This window comes from Chelonia mydas, chromosome 2 (genome assembly GCF_015237465.2).
Source record: "Chelonia mydas isolate rCheMyd1 chromosome 2, rCheMyd1.pri.v2, whole genome shotgun sequence".
NCBI classification, from domain to species: Eukaryota; Metazoa; Chordata; order Testudines; family Cheloniidae; genus Chelonia; species Chelonia mydas.
In genome coordinates, this window is record NC_057850.1 from 16,105,126 (window position 1) to 16,118,650 (window position 13,525).

At 43.1% G+C, this 13,525-nt stretch overlaps 1 protein-coding gene across 1 annotated transcript in view; it reads right to left on the reverse strand.

The window, feature by feature from the left end:
- The window catches only part of TG (thyroglobulin), a 204,517-nt gene that overhangs the window by 77,724 nt on the left and 113,268 nt on the right, over positions 1-13,525 (reverse strand). The window contains exons 40-41 of the mRNA XM_043539062.1: positions 10,076-10,235; positions 1,884-2,083 (exon numbers count right to left, since the gene is read on the reverse strand). Of these exons, the coding sequence (XP_043394997.1) occupies positions 1,884-2,083; positions 10,076-10,235 (360 nt within the window). The remainder of the gene's footprint in view (positions 1-1,883; positions 2,084-10,075; positions 10,236-13,525) is intronic.

Here is a 13,525-nt window from a genome sequence, read left to right on the forward strand (position 1 = left end):
ATATAGGCATTACAACACACACTCTTACTTACTAGCACACGCCCCTCTTTGTGTGTGAATATTTCAAGAAACTATTTTAATATTTACAGTACAGTAGTGAGCTGTCAAACTCATTCTAATGAAAGGAACAAATTACATTTTAAATTACGGTTTGATGGCTGGTACTACAAAGTTAGGATCATACACCACCCTCCATCCACAGCAGATCTCTCTCTGATAAGTCAGGGTTATGCACAAAGACGGAGGAAAACTATATTTTTAGTTAGGCCTTGTGTAAAACTTTCAAAAGCAGGTAAGTTACTGTGGAGCATAAGTCCCAGTTCCAAAGTGACTTCAGTGCATACGTCTCATCAAAAGTCCCTTGTCTCTATCAAAGTTCCACTAGTTTAACTAAAGGTGGAATAACTGACTTAGTTATTGCATGCAGTGTAGTTGTAGCCATGTTGGTCCCAGGATATTAGAGAGACAAGGTGGGTGAAGTAATATCTTTTACTGGACCAAATTCTGTTGGTGAGAGAGACAAGCTTGTCCAATAAAAGAGAAAGATAAAAGGCTCCATCAAGACTCTTAATTTGATTTAAATCTTGGTCATATATATTTCTTAACTCAATTCCTTACCTCATTAAGCTAAATGGATATTAGTCAGGTTTAAATAAATCAGAGTCCTCTCAGAGTTTTGCACTGGTTTAACTAAATCAGTTTTCAAATGAATTTGTTAAATCTGTTACAGAGCAGACACTCACATTTCCTGTGCTCTCTCGGGTGCAACTTTCAATATAGATAAGGCCTTGGTTATGTCATACCTCTCAACATGCCAAGATCAAAATGTGGAATTCAATATGTGACAAAGACCATAATGAGGGGGACAAAAATGATTCATTCAGGAAAATTAAAATGCTTAAAGGGATTTACTCATTTCATGAAAGTAACTCTTGCTAGAAACTTAGTCTCATGATTCCTTATTTCTGGCATAACGAATATTCACCCCCCCCCCCCCCCCAAAAGTGAGAGAACACAATATTCATGTTGAACTTTGGGACTAAAATAAGTAACTTTCCTCAAAACGAGGTAACTTGGAGAGGTATGGGTCTAGTCATCGTTGAACTCACTAAAAGAAGAAATAAAATCAGTGCACTTTTAGGACCAGTGCTATTTCTGCCCTTTGTTCGCTCAGCCATTTGCAAATTCAATTATCCATTTCGTATGGAAATGCTGCAGTAATTTTACATGCAAATCAACTGCACCTTTAAATTATCATTGTTAGTTTTAAGAGTTAACTTCAAGTTAAGATGAATGGGGACACTTCTTTTGCTGTGTAAAACAGTAGCACATGCAATCCCTGTCAGCAAGTTACTGTCACAATCACAAAGACTAGAAACTTCCTTTTTAAAAAAAGTGAAAATTAGAATGTGAATCGGTCATGGGACTGGCAACATACCTCAAGGACGATGGATCCTTCAAAGAGGCCGGATGTTTGGCAAATCAGCTCTGTAGTCTAAAAAGTGCTGAACAGCAATGATATTTGCAGAATGGAAACTGTATAAATTATGAACCAGTTCTATGTATATACACACATGAAAAACCACAGTGACAGGAATCAAAACGTCAGTTTGATTAAATCAGTCACTTAAATGGGTCTTACCATGTGTTTGTAAAATGCCTAGGACAAGGCAATCCCAATCTCAGTTGAGGCTGCTAGGTGCTATTATACAATAATATATTTTAGTGAGGCTAAAATAAAATAAAATAATAAAATAAAATAAAACATATAATGCAGATATGTATAAAATAAGACCAGCAAGCACACTCCCTAGTTCTGTTAACATTAATTCACGTCTTTTCCATTGGTATCCACTACTAAGATACAGAGGAATGGGACTCACCATCAGCAATGCCCTCTTGAAGAGATTCGAATCTGCTGCACCTGCAAGTAGGTGGATGCTGGTAATGTCTGCCCCACTACGATCAGCTGCTATTGAAATCTGACTTGGATCTCCTCCAAAGCTAGCAATGTTCTTCTGCACCCATTTCAGAGCCTCCACCTGATCCAGAAGGCCCCAGTTTCCACGGGCCACACTAGAACCTGTTAGACGAAATGGGAAGAGGGCCATTACTGCTCTGCAAGCAGACATGAAATACATGCAAGACCCTTGAACATTTAAGTGGTGGAATGATACATTTTTAATATCAGGCCCACAGCTTATAGCACCTTCCTCCATGGCAGTCACTGTACAGACAACCCCCCTTAGAGCTGCCTCCATTACAAGAGATAAAAGGAGACAGTTTTCAGTGCTCTGTGCCTTATTCCGTAGGGGCTCAATGTAACTAGTCATTAAAAACAACTGGAATGTTTCTATTGACATCAGTGGGATTTAGACTGGGCACTGGATGCCAGAATGGGAGCCCTGGAAACAGAAATCTCCCCTACCGAACAGGTTGGGCACAGACCGTGACCATGTAAGCTTTTCCATTTCAAACCCGGTGTGGGGGCATCTTCTCTAAGGCCTGGTGCACACTTACAATTTAATCTGACATAGCTGCAGTGCTCAGGGGTGTGGAACCCCCCCGCCCCTCCCGAGCTCCATAGCTACGATGACCTAATCCACAGTGCAGATGCAGCTCGGTCGATGGAAGGATGCTCCTGCTGACCTAGCTACCATTACTCTGAGGGCCGGGGTGTGGGTGTTCCTACACGGACAGAAAAAAACCTTCCATCGCTGTAGGCAGCGCCTACACTCCAGGGTTATGACGGCATAGCTACGGCACCATACTTGTGCCGCTAAAGCCCTGGTAGTGTAGACAGCTTAAGAGCTCGGCTGCATCACTGTTACAACCAAGCCTGGGGACTCTGTGGTTATTCATTATTTGTTGGCACTGGCAGCGTACTTGGCCCTGTACATGACAAAGAAATGACATGCCCCAAGGAGCCTAGGATCTAACAGACTCAGGTGAGGCAAGTTGCAATGGAGAAGTGTCACAGGGCAGTTCTTCAGCTACCCAGTGAGCAGCATCGCCTAGCCTGCTTTCGTAGTCTCCTACTCACAAATATGCAGAGTGTTTCTTTTGCACCATGCGTACCCTCAATCCTCAGTTTCCAAACATAGCAGGATGTAGCACAGGTGTACAGTAAATGGAATCTCCCGAACAGCTTTCGTTCGTCCTCCAGCTCACCCACTGAGCTCCTCCCAATTATATCTCCTCCCAGTTACTGAGCCAATTGTCTCATTAGCCCAGCAGTTACCACCAAGCGTCAGCCATCCCCACTAAAAACAGGTTGTTTGGTTCACTCTAGTTAAGTCTGCACCCTTCTCTGGGCTACAGCAACTTCAGTGCCTGGGGTGCTATAGCCAGCACAAGGAGCCATGGGATGGTCTTCACTTCGAATCCCCCCCACCCCCCACACACACACACTTTATACCACTTCCACTCTGGGGGTGCAGAAGGCATTTGGTTGGGAGGCCCAGATGTGGGGGAGGGGGTGAGACTGCAGCTAGATGGAGCAAAATAGATGAAAGAGGATCCCCAAGTGCAGCATATCATAGAGAGACCATATTAGGAGGTGGAGGGGATAGGGAAGAAAGTGGATGAGAGATCAGAGGGGCAGGTGTGAGTAAACCCATAGAGAGCACTGGGAACCCTGAGGACAATTCAAATTGAACTGGGAGACAGCTACTGGACATCCATATACTGGAACTATGTAATTTACAGTTTTGTGTACTGAAGCTTTAGGTTTCTAGTGGTCTGCTACACACTGATGCTGTTTTGTGTTCAGTTCGGATGCAGCCAGGTATGAAGGGGACACACACTGTGCTCTCTGGGGGAGACTTAGTGTTGCTTTTTTTTGCTTTGTGTTTTCCCTCATTCTAAAATAAAAGTCATTTAGATTTAAAGTATATGGGAAAACAAAGACAGAAAGCCTTTGAATGTGATGGAAGACTGGGGGAGATATGGTCCCATTTCCCAGTGCAACAGAGCAGTAACAGTAGTGATAATAATACATAGATCTTATCAAGTGCTTTTCTTCAGTAGATCTCAAAGCACTTCACAAAGAAGGGCACTATCATAATCCCCATTTTACAGATGGGGAAACTGAGGCACAGAGGGGAAGTGACTTGCCCAAGATCACCCAGCAGGTCAGTAGCAGAGCCAGGAATAGAACTTAGATGTCCTGAGTCCCAGTCCAGTGCTCTGATGTCTATAAAAGGAGGAAAGGAGGGGGGAGGTGTTGAAGGCATCACTGACAAGTTCTGCAGCAAAGTGGAGCCAAGCACATGAGATGAAATCCTGGCTCTGTTGAAGTCAATAGGAGCTTTATCGCTGACCTCAATGAGTTCAGCATTTCACGCGTTCTCTGGCAATGTTCTGGAGATGATTGGAAACAGCAGGCTAACAATTAAAACACCATGAGAGCAGCAAACTACGGATGAAACTTTTCTTCAAAGCCTCTGTGATATATTAGTAGCATGTTCCACTCTGCTCCCAGAGAATATTAACAAAAATATAAGAGTTGCCAGTTTATACAAAATGAATAAAACAAATGGCTTTTCCAGCTGTATGGATTGCCATGAGAAAGAGGTTTTTACTTAGTAGTAACAACAACAACACACCTCTCTCTTTCTGCAAATGGAAAAATCATGAATGTTGTTCTGTTTTCATTTTATATCTGCTGGCTGGGACTTTTCTGTCTCAATGAAATTAACCAAAAATCTACCATCCTCTATTAAAAAATAAAACAAAGTACTACAGTATTTCCCAATAATAACCCAAAACATTACAGCTTAGAACAGAGACATTGCAGCTATGAATTCTACAATTACAGGAGGGGTGGGGGTTTTGTTTTTGTTGTTGTTTGTTTTTAAACTATAATAAGGAAAGGGCAGCTGAGCTAGTCGACCAGTAAATTATAATACTATCTACAGACCAAGGCCAAGATTTTCTAAATTGAGTGCCTCAAGTTAGACTTCTCAATCCATATTTAGTTACGTAAATAGGTAGCTTCATCTTCAAAATGCCGAGTATCTGCAGTTCTCAATACTTATATTCTTGTAGCATCTTTTCCTCCTGTACCCATCCTGTCTAGCCCCTTGCCATATAAAATTACAACCCTCTGGATTCCCTTGCACCCCCTTACAGTCTTCTAACTAAAATACAATATGTATTTTAATACAACCCCAACAAATACATCACCTCTGAGTTTGGCCCCATATAAATGTTGTAAAATTCATGTTATGTCAAATTTACCACTCACAGCCCTTTTGGAAATGAAAAAATCTGAGAACATTCTAGTACCATACATTCCCCAGGACTACCCAAAGGACAGCCAACTATTCAACAGTGCCTGACAGTAACCTGATATTTTAATGCCAAAACCGTCCCGCATTTAGTTTCCCAATGACACTGATTTCTAAGAAACTGGAACTTAAAGCAATAAAAGCAGAAATAAGCAATTCCTTGTTAAGTATCAAAAAGGAAGTGAAAATAATTGTTCATTGTCTATGACTTTGCTTCACAATAGGCTATTTATATTTACCTACCTGTCTTCAAAACCTTCATATTCAAAACTAGAAAAGCTTTAAAAGGAGACAGAACAGCCAAGAATAGCAATCTAGGTGAAAATATTTGTTCCTTCCATTGCCAAGACCAAAATAATGTATCTTTAAAATAAGGATACATTTAAAAACACTCTGGGGAACAAATCAGTAATGGAATATGAAGCCTTCTGGTTTGTAGATCAATAGTTCAAATCCAACGCTGGCCAATAGTGACTAAAGCTCCCCTCTTGTAATAGTTGTCCCCCAACATAATATAATGAGGTGCTTCAATACCACAGTGATGGGTGAAATATAAGAATCAGAATAGAATAGAACTTTAGTGGTCTTAAGGTTCTTTAGTAGTTCTTAAGGGTGTCTACACCACAGCTATTGGCCCCTCTGCTAAGAATGACAAGGACTTGAATGAGCATGGAGACTAGAATTTCTTGCCTATAGCCATGTTGGGTTGAGAGATAATGGCAGAGCAATGGGGAAAGCTTTCACTGCCATAGCCTGTTCTATCGATAGAGATCATCAGTATCCAGAGCTGTCAATTCAACACTCAATTCACTCATTTTAAATACTGCTGCAAGTCTCATGAGAGCTCACCTAAGGAAGTGAAATCCATGTAAATTCTTTAACCACAGAGACAGGCCTAGCCACTAGTACAATGAAAATACTGCAAGGGGAATTTGACCAGTTTCTTTTGTCTTGGCAAGAGTCAGACGGGCTGTGGAATGTATTTAATGAACCAAAGAACTCAAGCAAAGGATTTATGCACCAACATTTACTGTAGTTAGACCGAAGACCCATGTCCACCAGGAATTGTTTTCACTACTTTGGTGGTGGGCCTCAATATAAATCTTATGAACAATCTATTCGGAGACAAAAAACACATTCCTGAGGAACACAGAAGAGTGAAAAGAAATGGGTGTCAGGACAAAGATGACTATGCCAGACACAGGCAGTGACTTTAGTTACTAAGACTCCATTCCTGAGAACAGTTATAAACTGGCTTCACTTTAAGTTTGATAGAGTGGGATTACTCAGATGTTTAAAGGTAAGCACTAGCCTATTTTCATTGTCAAACCACACAACACATAATGGATTGGATTTTTCAGATTTGTTCAGTTCTAACCACCCCAGGTGTTGTTTGTATCATAAATAAGGAAAGTTGTTTAAACAATATTTTTTTTTGCCTACATCCAGACATACCTACAACAGTGCCCTTTCAATATGTACAGAAAAGCAGGTGTAACCCATATCTGTGTTTTCTCTACACTCAAAGCAACCACCACGTGTATATACCCATGACCCACCTAGCCCTAAAACAGCTCTGCCACATAAGAGTCAGGAATAACTGCAGAGCTAGCAATAGAAAAGGCAGCTTTTTTGTTGCAAGAAAATTACTAGCTTTAACCCATTTGTTCCTGAGTTTGCAATTTATGATAAGGAAACATCAAAGGATCCAGAAGTTGCCTTTGCTTGGAGAATCAGAACCTTCGTTCATGGTGTTGGGCCCCTTATATGGCATTTTAATATTCACACTTCTATATTTAGCCAGAATCAAGGAGCGAAAGCCTGGACCCGTTGCAGTTAATGGCAAAACTCCCATTGACTTCAGTGAGGCCAGGATTTAATTCAACAAGTACTTGAAAAGGAAAACCTCCCAGAAGTTTCTATTTGGGCTTTGTGTGTGTGCCAGGCAAAAGTTCTTACGGTATCTGAAGCAGCTGGGGACCCTTCACTGTAATTTTCTGCAGCTATACATTAGAGAAAAGCATCTTAGGCAGTCTGCATTGTGCTACAGAAAGGTAAAGGGTAACTACAGTAGTGGCAAAGTTTCTAACTGCAATGAATGTGTGAGCTCTCCCCAGACTAGATCAAAGTGTGCCATTTTGGCCCTGGCCTGCAACGAGGGTGATGAGGAGTTGCCCTGCCCTCAGGGGAAATAGGAGTGATTGTATTCAGGGAGCTCCCCATGCTCCCCATTGTGCAGGAGTAGCTCCCCAGTCTGCCTAGGCTGCTGTGAAGTGTGGCCCCACCTCCTCCCTGTCCCCTTTGGGCCCCCAAGCACCTCTGAGCTCTCCCAAACACAGAGATGGTACCAGTCCCTGCCCTGTGAGAACTGGACCAAGGGGCTGGGGGAAGGCTCCTGCATTCTGTCTGCCATCACACCCACACACAGATCAGTCACTGTCTCTGTGGACAGCTGCAGCAGTGGCAAAGAACGCTACAGACGCTGCTGTTCACTAGTGTCTAGGTGGTGGGTTTGTGCACTGCCCTTTTCTCCCCTGGAGACCCAAATTCTAATTCCAACTGGAATACAGGTGAAAATGGACTTGAAGGGTTCGTCCAAGTACCGAGAAGGACATCTGACCACACCACAATGCTACCATGCAATATTCAGCCCAGCTAACAGACTCCTCTCAGGAAGGGACTAAGATAAGACGAGCTGGGTTGAAGGAGGTTAGTGACAGATGTGTGAGTAGTGCTGCATAATGGAAGCTTGCACAATGCCTGTCTAGCTCTAGCCAATATGAAGGGTCAGTTTCATAAGCATCCGGTTCGCAGAAAACTAACCATAGTGATACTTTCCCCAGATGCACCCTGCCTACCTCAGACCAAAATGCACAAGGAGTTTGCAGTGTGTGGCTCTCAGGTGGCTGAACTAAAACCAGGCATTGCTGGGGATGAGCTCCAAAAACACCTGACACCCTAGAAGGGAAATGCTGCTGTAACCCCGCACCAGGCAAAACTCAGCGGAGTCACTACACATGCAAAACTCAACCTCAGGATCATCAGAAGCGTCATGTGGCAAGGTGCAGCGGCCTTAACTAAGACCAAAGAGTTAGTTCCCTACTCAGATCCCCACAGATGCATAGGATAGATTATTAATTAAGCAGTGGTGGGGACTGAGGGTCCAGTGAAGAAATCCAGGAAACTCTATAAGGCATGCAGCAAGGACTCAAAGGTACAGTATAAGACCAGGGATATAAACAGTGTTCTAGTAGCCAGAGGAAAGAGGGGCCAGAACTCCAGACTCAGTTGTTGTTTTTCCTCCCCTCATTCCTTTATCCACCCCCTATTTAAAGACAAATAAACCTGCCAGGCAAATAAGCAGAAAGAAAAATATTTTGTAAGTGTTTAAAATGAATCTAAAAGACCTAATAAAAGCCAAGCCAAACAGCAGGTAACTGCACTGCTGTCATCAGACATAGGTAGGTGCAAATGTGTATTTGTGCAGGCAGACCGGGTACTTTGTCCGTGCAAGGTATGCACCTGTTTTCTGGAAATTTGGCCAAACAAGCCATTTATTTATAGGAGTCTGGATCAGCGGGCACTGGGAAGCAGAAGTCCCCAGCATTACAGAGCATGATGAGGAAAGTGTGCAAATTCCCGGCTTGCAGTAATGAACCACGTGATTTTGCTGTAGTGTCTGGAATGGAAAATGGTAACAACTCATATTGATGGACGGTATCTCCCTATCTGTCAGAAGATAATGTGGGCGACCTCTGTTGGCTCCGTGAGGCAGAGACATGGTGATGATGAAGCTGTCTTTAAAAAACGCTTAACTGGTCACTGAACATTATAGTGCCAAATCCTGTATAGGAGACAAGGGGATGACTTTCAGAGGTGCCAAGCAACTACCCATCCCCATCTTTAATCTTACACAAAGTTTAATGTACTTATTGTCACAGCAGTCCCATGAAGTAGGGAAGTACTGTCATTTTACAAATGGGGAACAGAAGCACAGAGAGATGAAGTGACTAGTCCAGGGTCATACGAAAGTCCATAATAGAGCAAGGAATTGAACCACAGTGTCTCAAATCTCAGGCTAGCACCTTAACCACTGGGCCATCAACTAGGATTACAGTCAGGCAGCACTTCTGGAAATCAGGCCCTAAGATTTAAAGCCAGAACTTCTCTTTGGCCCACTTCCCTTTATAGTAGAGCCTCAGAGTTCCAAACACCAGAGTTATGAACTGACTAGTCAACCACACACCTCATTTGGAACTGGAAGTACACAATCAGGCAGCAGCAGAGAACAAAAAAACAAAACAAAAAAAAGCACCAGTACAGGACTGTGTTAAATGTAAACTACTAAAAAAAAAAAAAAAAAAGGGAAAGCAGCATTTTCTTCTGCATAGTAAAGTTTCAAAGCTGTATTAAATCAATATTCAGCTGTAAACTTTTGAAAGAACAACCATAATGTTTTGTTCAGAGAAACAAACAACCTCCATTCCTGAGGTTCGTAACTCTGAGGTTCTACTGTACATACAAACATCCAGGATTTTATCTGTAAATAAAAGTCAAGCTGCTCTTTTGAAATGGGATGATTGCTTTGTGCCCCCTTTTGGCTCATGCTACTCTCCATGTCCCTTTGACACAACAATCCCGACTTTCCTTGGATGTGTCTTCCAAAACACTTATTCAAAGATTCCGGCTTATGAAAAGGCAGAGCACACACACACTTTGGAAGCAAACATTGCAGAATGTGATTGGCCTGCAGTTCATAGATTCATGACAGCGTACAGACTTACCAGTGCTAAGGAAGCCGAAAACTCCGACACGGTAACTTGCAGTTACAACGATGACATCGCTGACAGAAGCTAGGTATGATCCGTCTACGACCGTCCTCCCTTTCTCACCCTCACCACTCACACCATTGTGGAAGAACATCAGCACAGCCATGTTTCTGCCCTGTAAGGATCACAGACAAGTTAATGCAACAGTGAGTCTGTCTGAGAATGAAAGCAACTGATACTCCTATGGCTATAGTCTCCTTCAGCGCATTGCTGTGAACCTGATTATCCTCTCTTCTGAAACATTCCAAGCAATGCAAAACTGCCTGGCAATGACACTGATGATTGTGCTGTATTCAAATTCAATAAAATCTGCAAAATTTCATGCACTGCTAAAAAAAAAAAGACACTGAGGAGAGGAGAACTGCCTGCCTGGCAGCAGCCCTAGAATTAAATTTGGTTTGTTGACTGGTTACCAGTCCCTGGAATGGACTATGTGCCATTAAGCTGAATCCAGCCTCCTAATCATAGGGCTTGTCTACATGGGGATACTCAAGAAAGTTAATCTGAATTAACTCAAAATGAGAATTTAAAGTGGATAAATTAAACTGTATTAAACCGCCGTGTGGATTCTCTTATTCAGAATTAAAGTGGCCTGAATTCAATTTAGCTTATCTTCCAAAAAGTGCATTAAACTAAATCAAATTAAGACCACTTTAATTCTGAATGAGAGTGTCTACAGAGGGGTTTAACACAGTTTAAATTCACGCCTTAAATTAATCTAGATTAATTTTCCTGAAGGCAGGTCTACACTTAAAAATTACTTCGGCATCACTCTGCTGTTCAGGGATGTGAAAAATTCACACCCCTGAGCAGTGCAGTTAAATGGACCTAAGTCCCCGTGAAGACAGCGCTAGGTCAATGGAAGAATCCTTCTGTCAACCTAGCTACCGCCTCTCAGGGAGGTTGATGTATCTGTGCCAATGGGAGAATCCCTCCCGTCAGCATAGGTAATGTCTAAAAAGCAGCATCAGCTCTCCCTAGGTCCTCTCTGCACTTGCTACGGAATAGCTACAGGGGGACTCCCTCCTGTTGAGGCTGCACTGCTAGGGAGCAGAGAGGCCCCCACAGCAGAACAGAAACAAGAGTTGGCCATGTGGTCTCTGCAAACCCTAGTGGACCTCAAACCCAGTCGGGGGATGGCTCACCTGAAAACTCCATGGGATGAGTCTTTTGGAGTTCTCCTCTCTTTATGGCTCCCTTCAGTGGGCTTTTCTGCATGAGGTTGAAGCCTGGCCCTAATGTTAGGAATTATTTTCTGATATGCAGCCTCAATTTTCCATTCCTCAGTTTCATCCCATTATTATATCCCCTGGGACCTTCCTACACCATTCTCCATCCTCCTTTGCTCAGTGAACAGGCATAGACTTTAAGGCCAGAAAGGAACATCATGACCATCTAATCTGATCTCCTGCATGTTGCAAGCCACAGAACCTCACCCACCCACTCCTGTAATAGACCCATAACCTCTGGCTGAATCATGATTTAAAGACTTCAAGTTACAGAGAATCCACCATTTACACTAGTTTAAACCTGCAAGTGACCTATGCCCCATGCTGCAGAGGAAGGCAACAGTGTTGCCCCCCCAACACACACACACACCAGGGTCTCTGCCAATCTGACCTGGGGGGAAATTCCTTCCTGACCACAAATATGGTCATCAGTTAGACCCTGAGCACGTGGGCGAGAACCACCGGCCAGACACCTGGGAAAAAATTCTTTGTAGTAACTCAGAGCTCTCCCCAGCTCGTGTTCCATCACCAGCCGCAGATCAGCTACAGGCCATTCTAGGCAGTCTCATCATACCGTCCCCTCCATAAGCTCAGTCTTGAAGCCAGTTAAGTTTTTTTCCCCCCCACGGGTCCCCTTGGAAGGCTGTTGATTAGAAACCTTCTGATGGTTAGAAACCTTCGTCTAAACTTCTTGATGGCCAGTTTACATCCTTTTGTTCTTGTGTCCACACTGTTGCTTAACTTAAATTTTTTAACTCCTCCCCCTCCCTGTGATGTATTTGTAGAGAGCAATTGTATCTCCCCTCAGCTTTCTTTTGCTTAGGGTAAACAAACCAAGCTCTTTGAGTCTCCTCTCATAAAGTAAGTTTTCCATTCCTCTGATCATCCTTCTCTGCATCTATTCCAGTTTGAATTTATTTTTCTTAAACACTGGAAACCAGAATTGTACACAATATTCAGGAACAATTCCCTTTCTCTACTGGAAATACTGCGCCTGATGCATTCTTGGACTGCATTAACCTTTTTCATGGCCACATCACATTGGTGGCTCATAGTCATCCTGTGATCAACCAATACAGCCAGGTCTTTCTCCTCCTCTGTTGCTTCCATCTGATGAGCCCCCGGCTTATAGAAAAAAATATTGTTGTTAGTTCCTAAGTGCATGACCACTCACTTTGCAGTCTTCAATTTCATCCCATTTCTATTATTCCAGTTTTCAAGGTCATCATCCAGATCTTCTTGTGTGATATTCCGGTCCTCCTCTGTATTGGCAATACCTCCCAACTTTGTGTCATCCACAAATTTTCTTAACAGACTCCCACTTTTTGTGGCAAGGTCATTAATAAAAATGTTATATAAGATAGGTCCCAAGACCCAATCCTGAAGAATCCCATTAGTAACCTCCCTCCAGCCTGACAGCCTTTAGTGTTTTTCAGAGACAGGCTGGTGGTCTGTACACCAGCACCAAAACACATCTGGGGTTTGTTTTTGCCTGGAACTAGGTAGCCCTGGCCTCTGCTGCTGTCATTTTCTGAACAGAATTAACTAAACAGGACGATCCCATTTGCACAGACGAAAGAGGTGGCTGAGCATCTGTTTCCAGCAAACGTGTGGCCATCCGTGCAGGAGGAAACCATCACAGGAGTGTCAGTTCCCAGAAAAAACAGAGGCCAGGAGCAAGTAGCAAACTGCCCTCAGCTTTCTCTAATTGTTAAGGGGTGACCCTGATTTATGAACTGAAAATGTGTTGCACCCTCTGGTCCACTCTTGCACCCTCTGCACCCTCTGGTCCACACTTGCACCCTCTGGTCCACTGTCTGGTGGAAAGTCAGTTCAGACGTTTGTTATTATGAGCAAAGTAGTGTGACTGGGAAATGTGCTGCCTTCATCCAGAAATGCTGAAAAGTGCTGCGTTCTCTGAATCTTCTGCATTTTCTTCTCCAGAGAAAGTGCCTAATTCAGACTGTTTCATCCCCAATGTCCCATTCAGAGAATTATGCAGGTCCTGGCCAAGGAATTGGAGGGGAGGAACAAAGGAAGGAGAGAGAGCGGATGTGAGGGTTTGTCTTCACTTGAAAATCTGGTCTAACACACACCACTTTGCAGAGTCATGTTAGCTAACACAACGTTAAACATCACAGGGGCAAATCTCACATAACATCATGTCAGCTGGTCA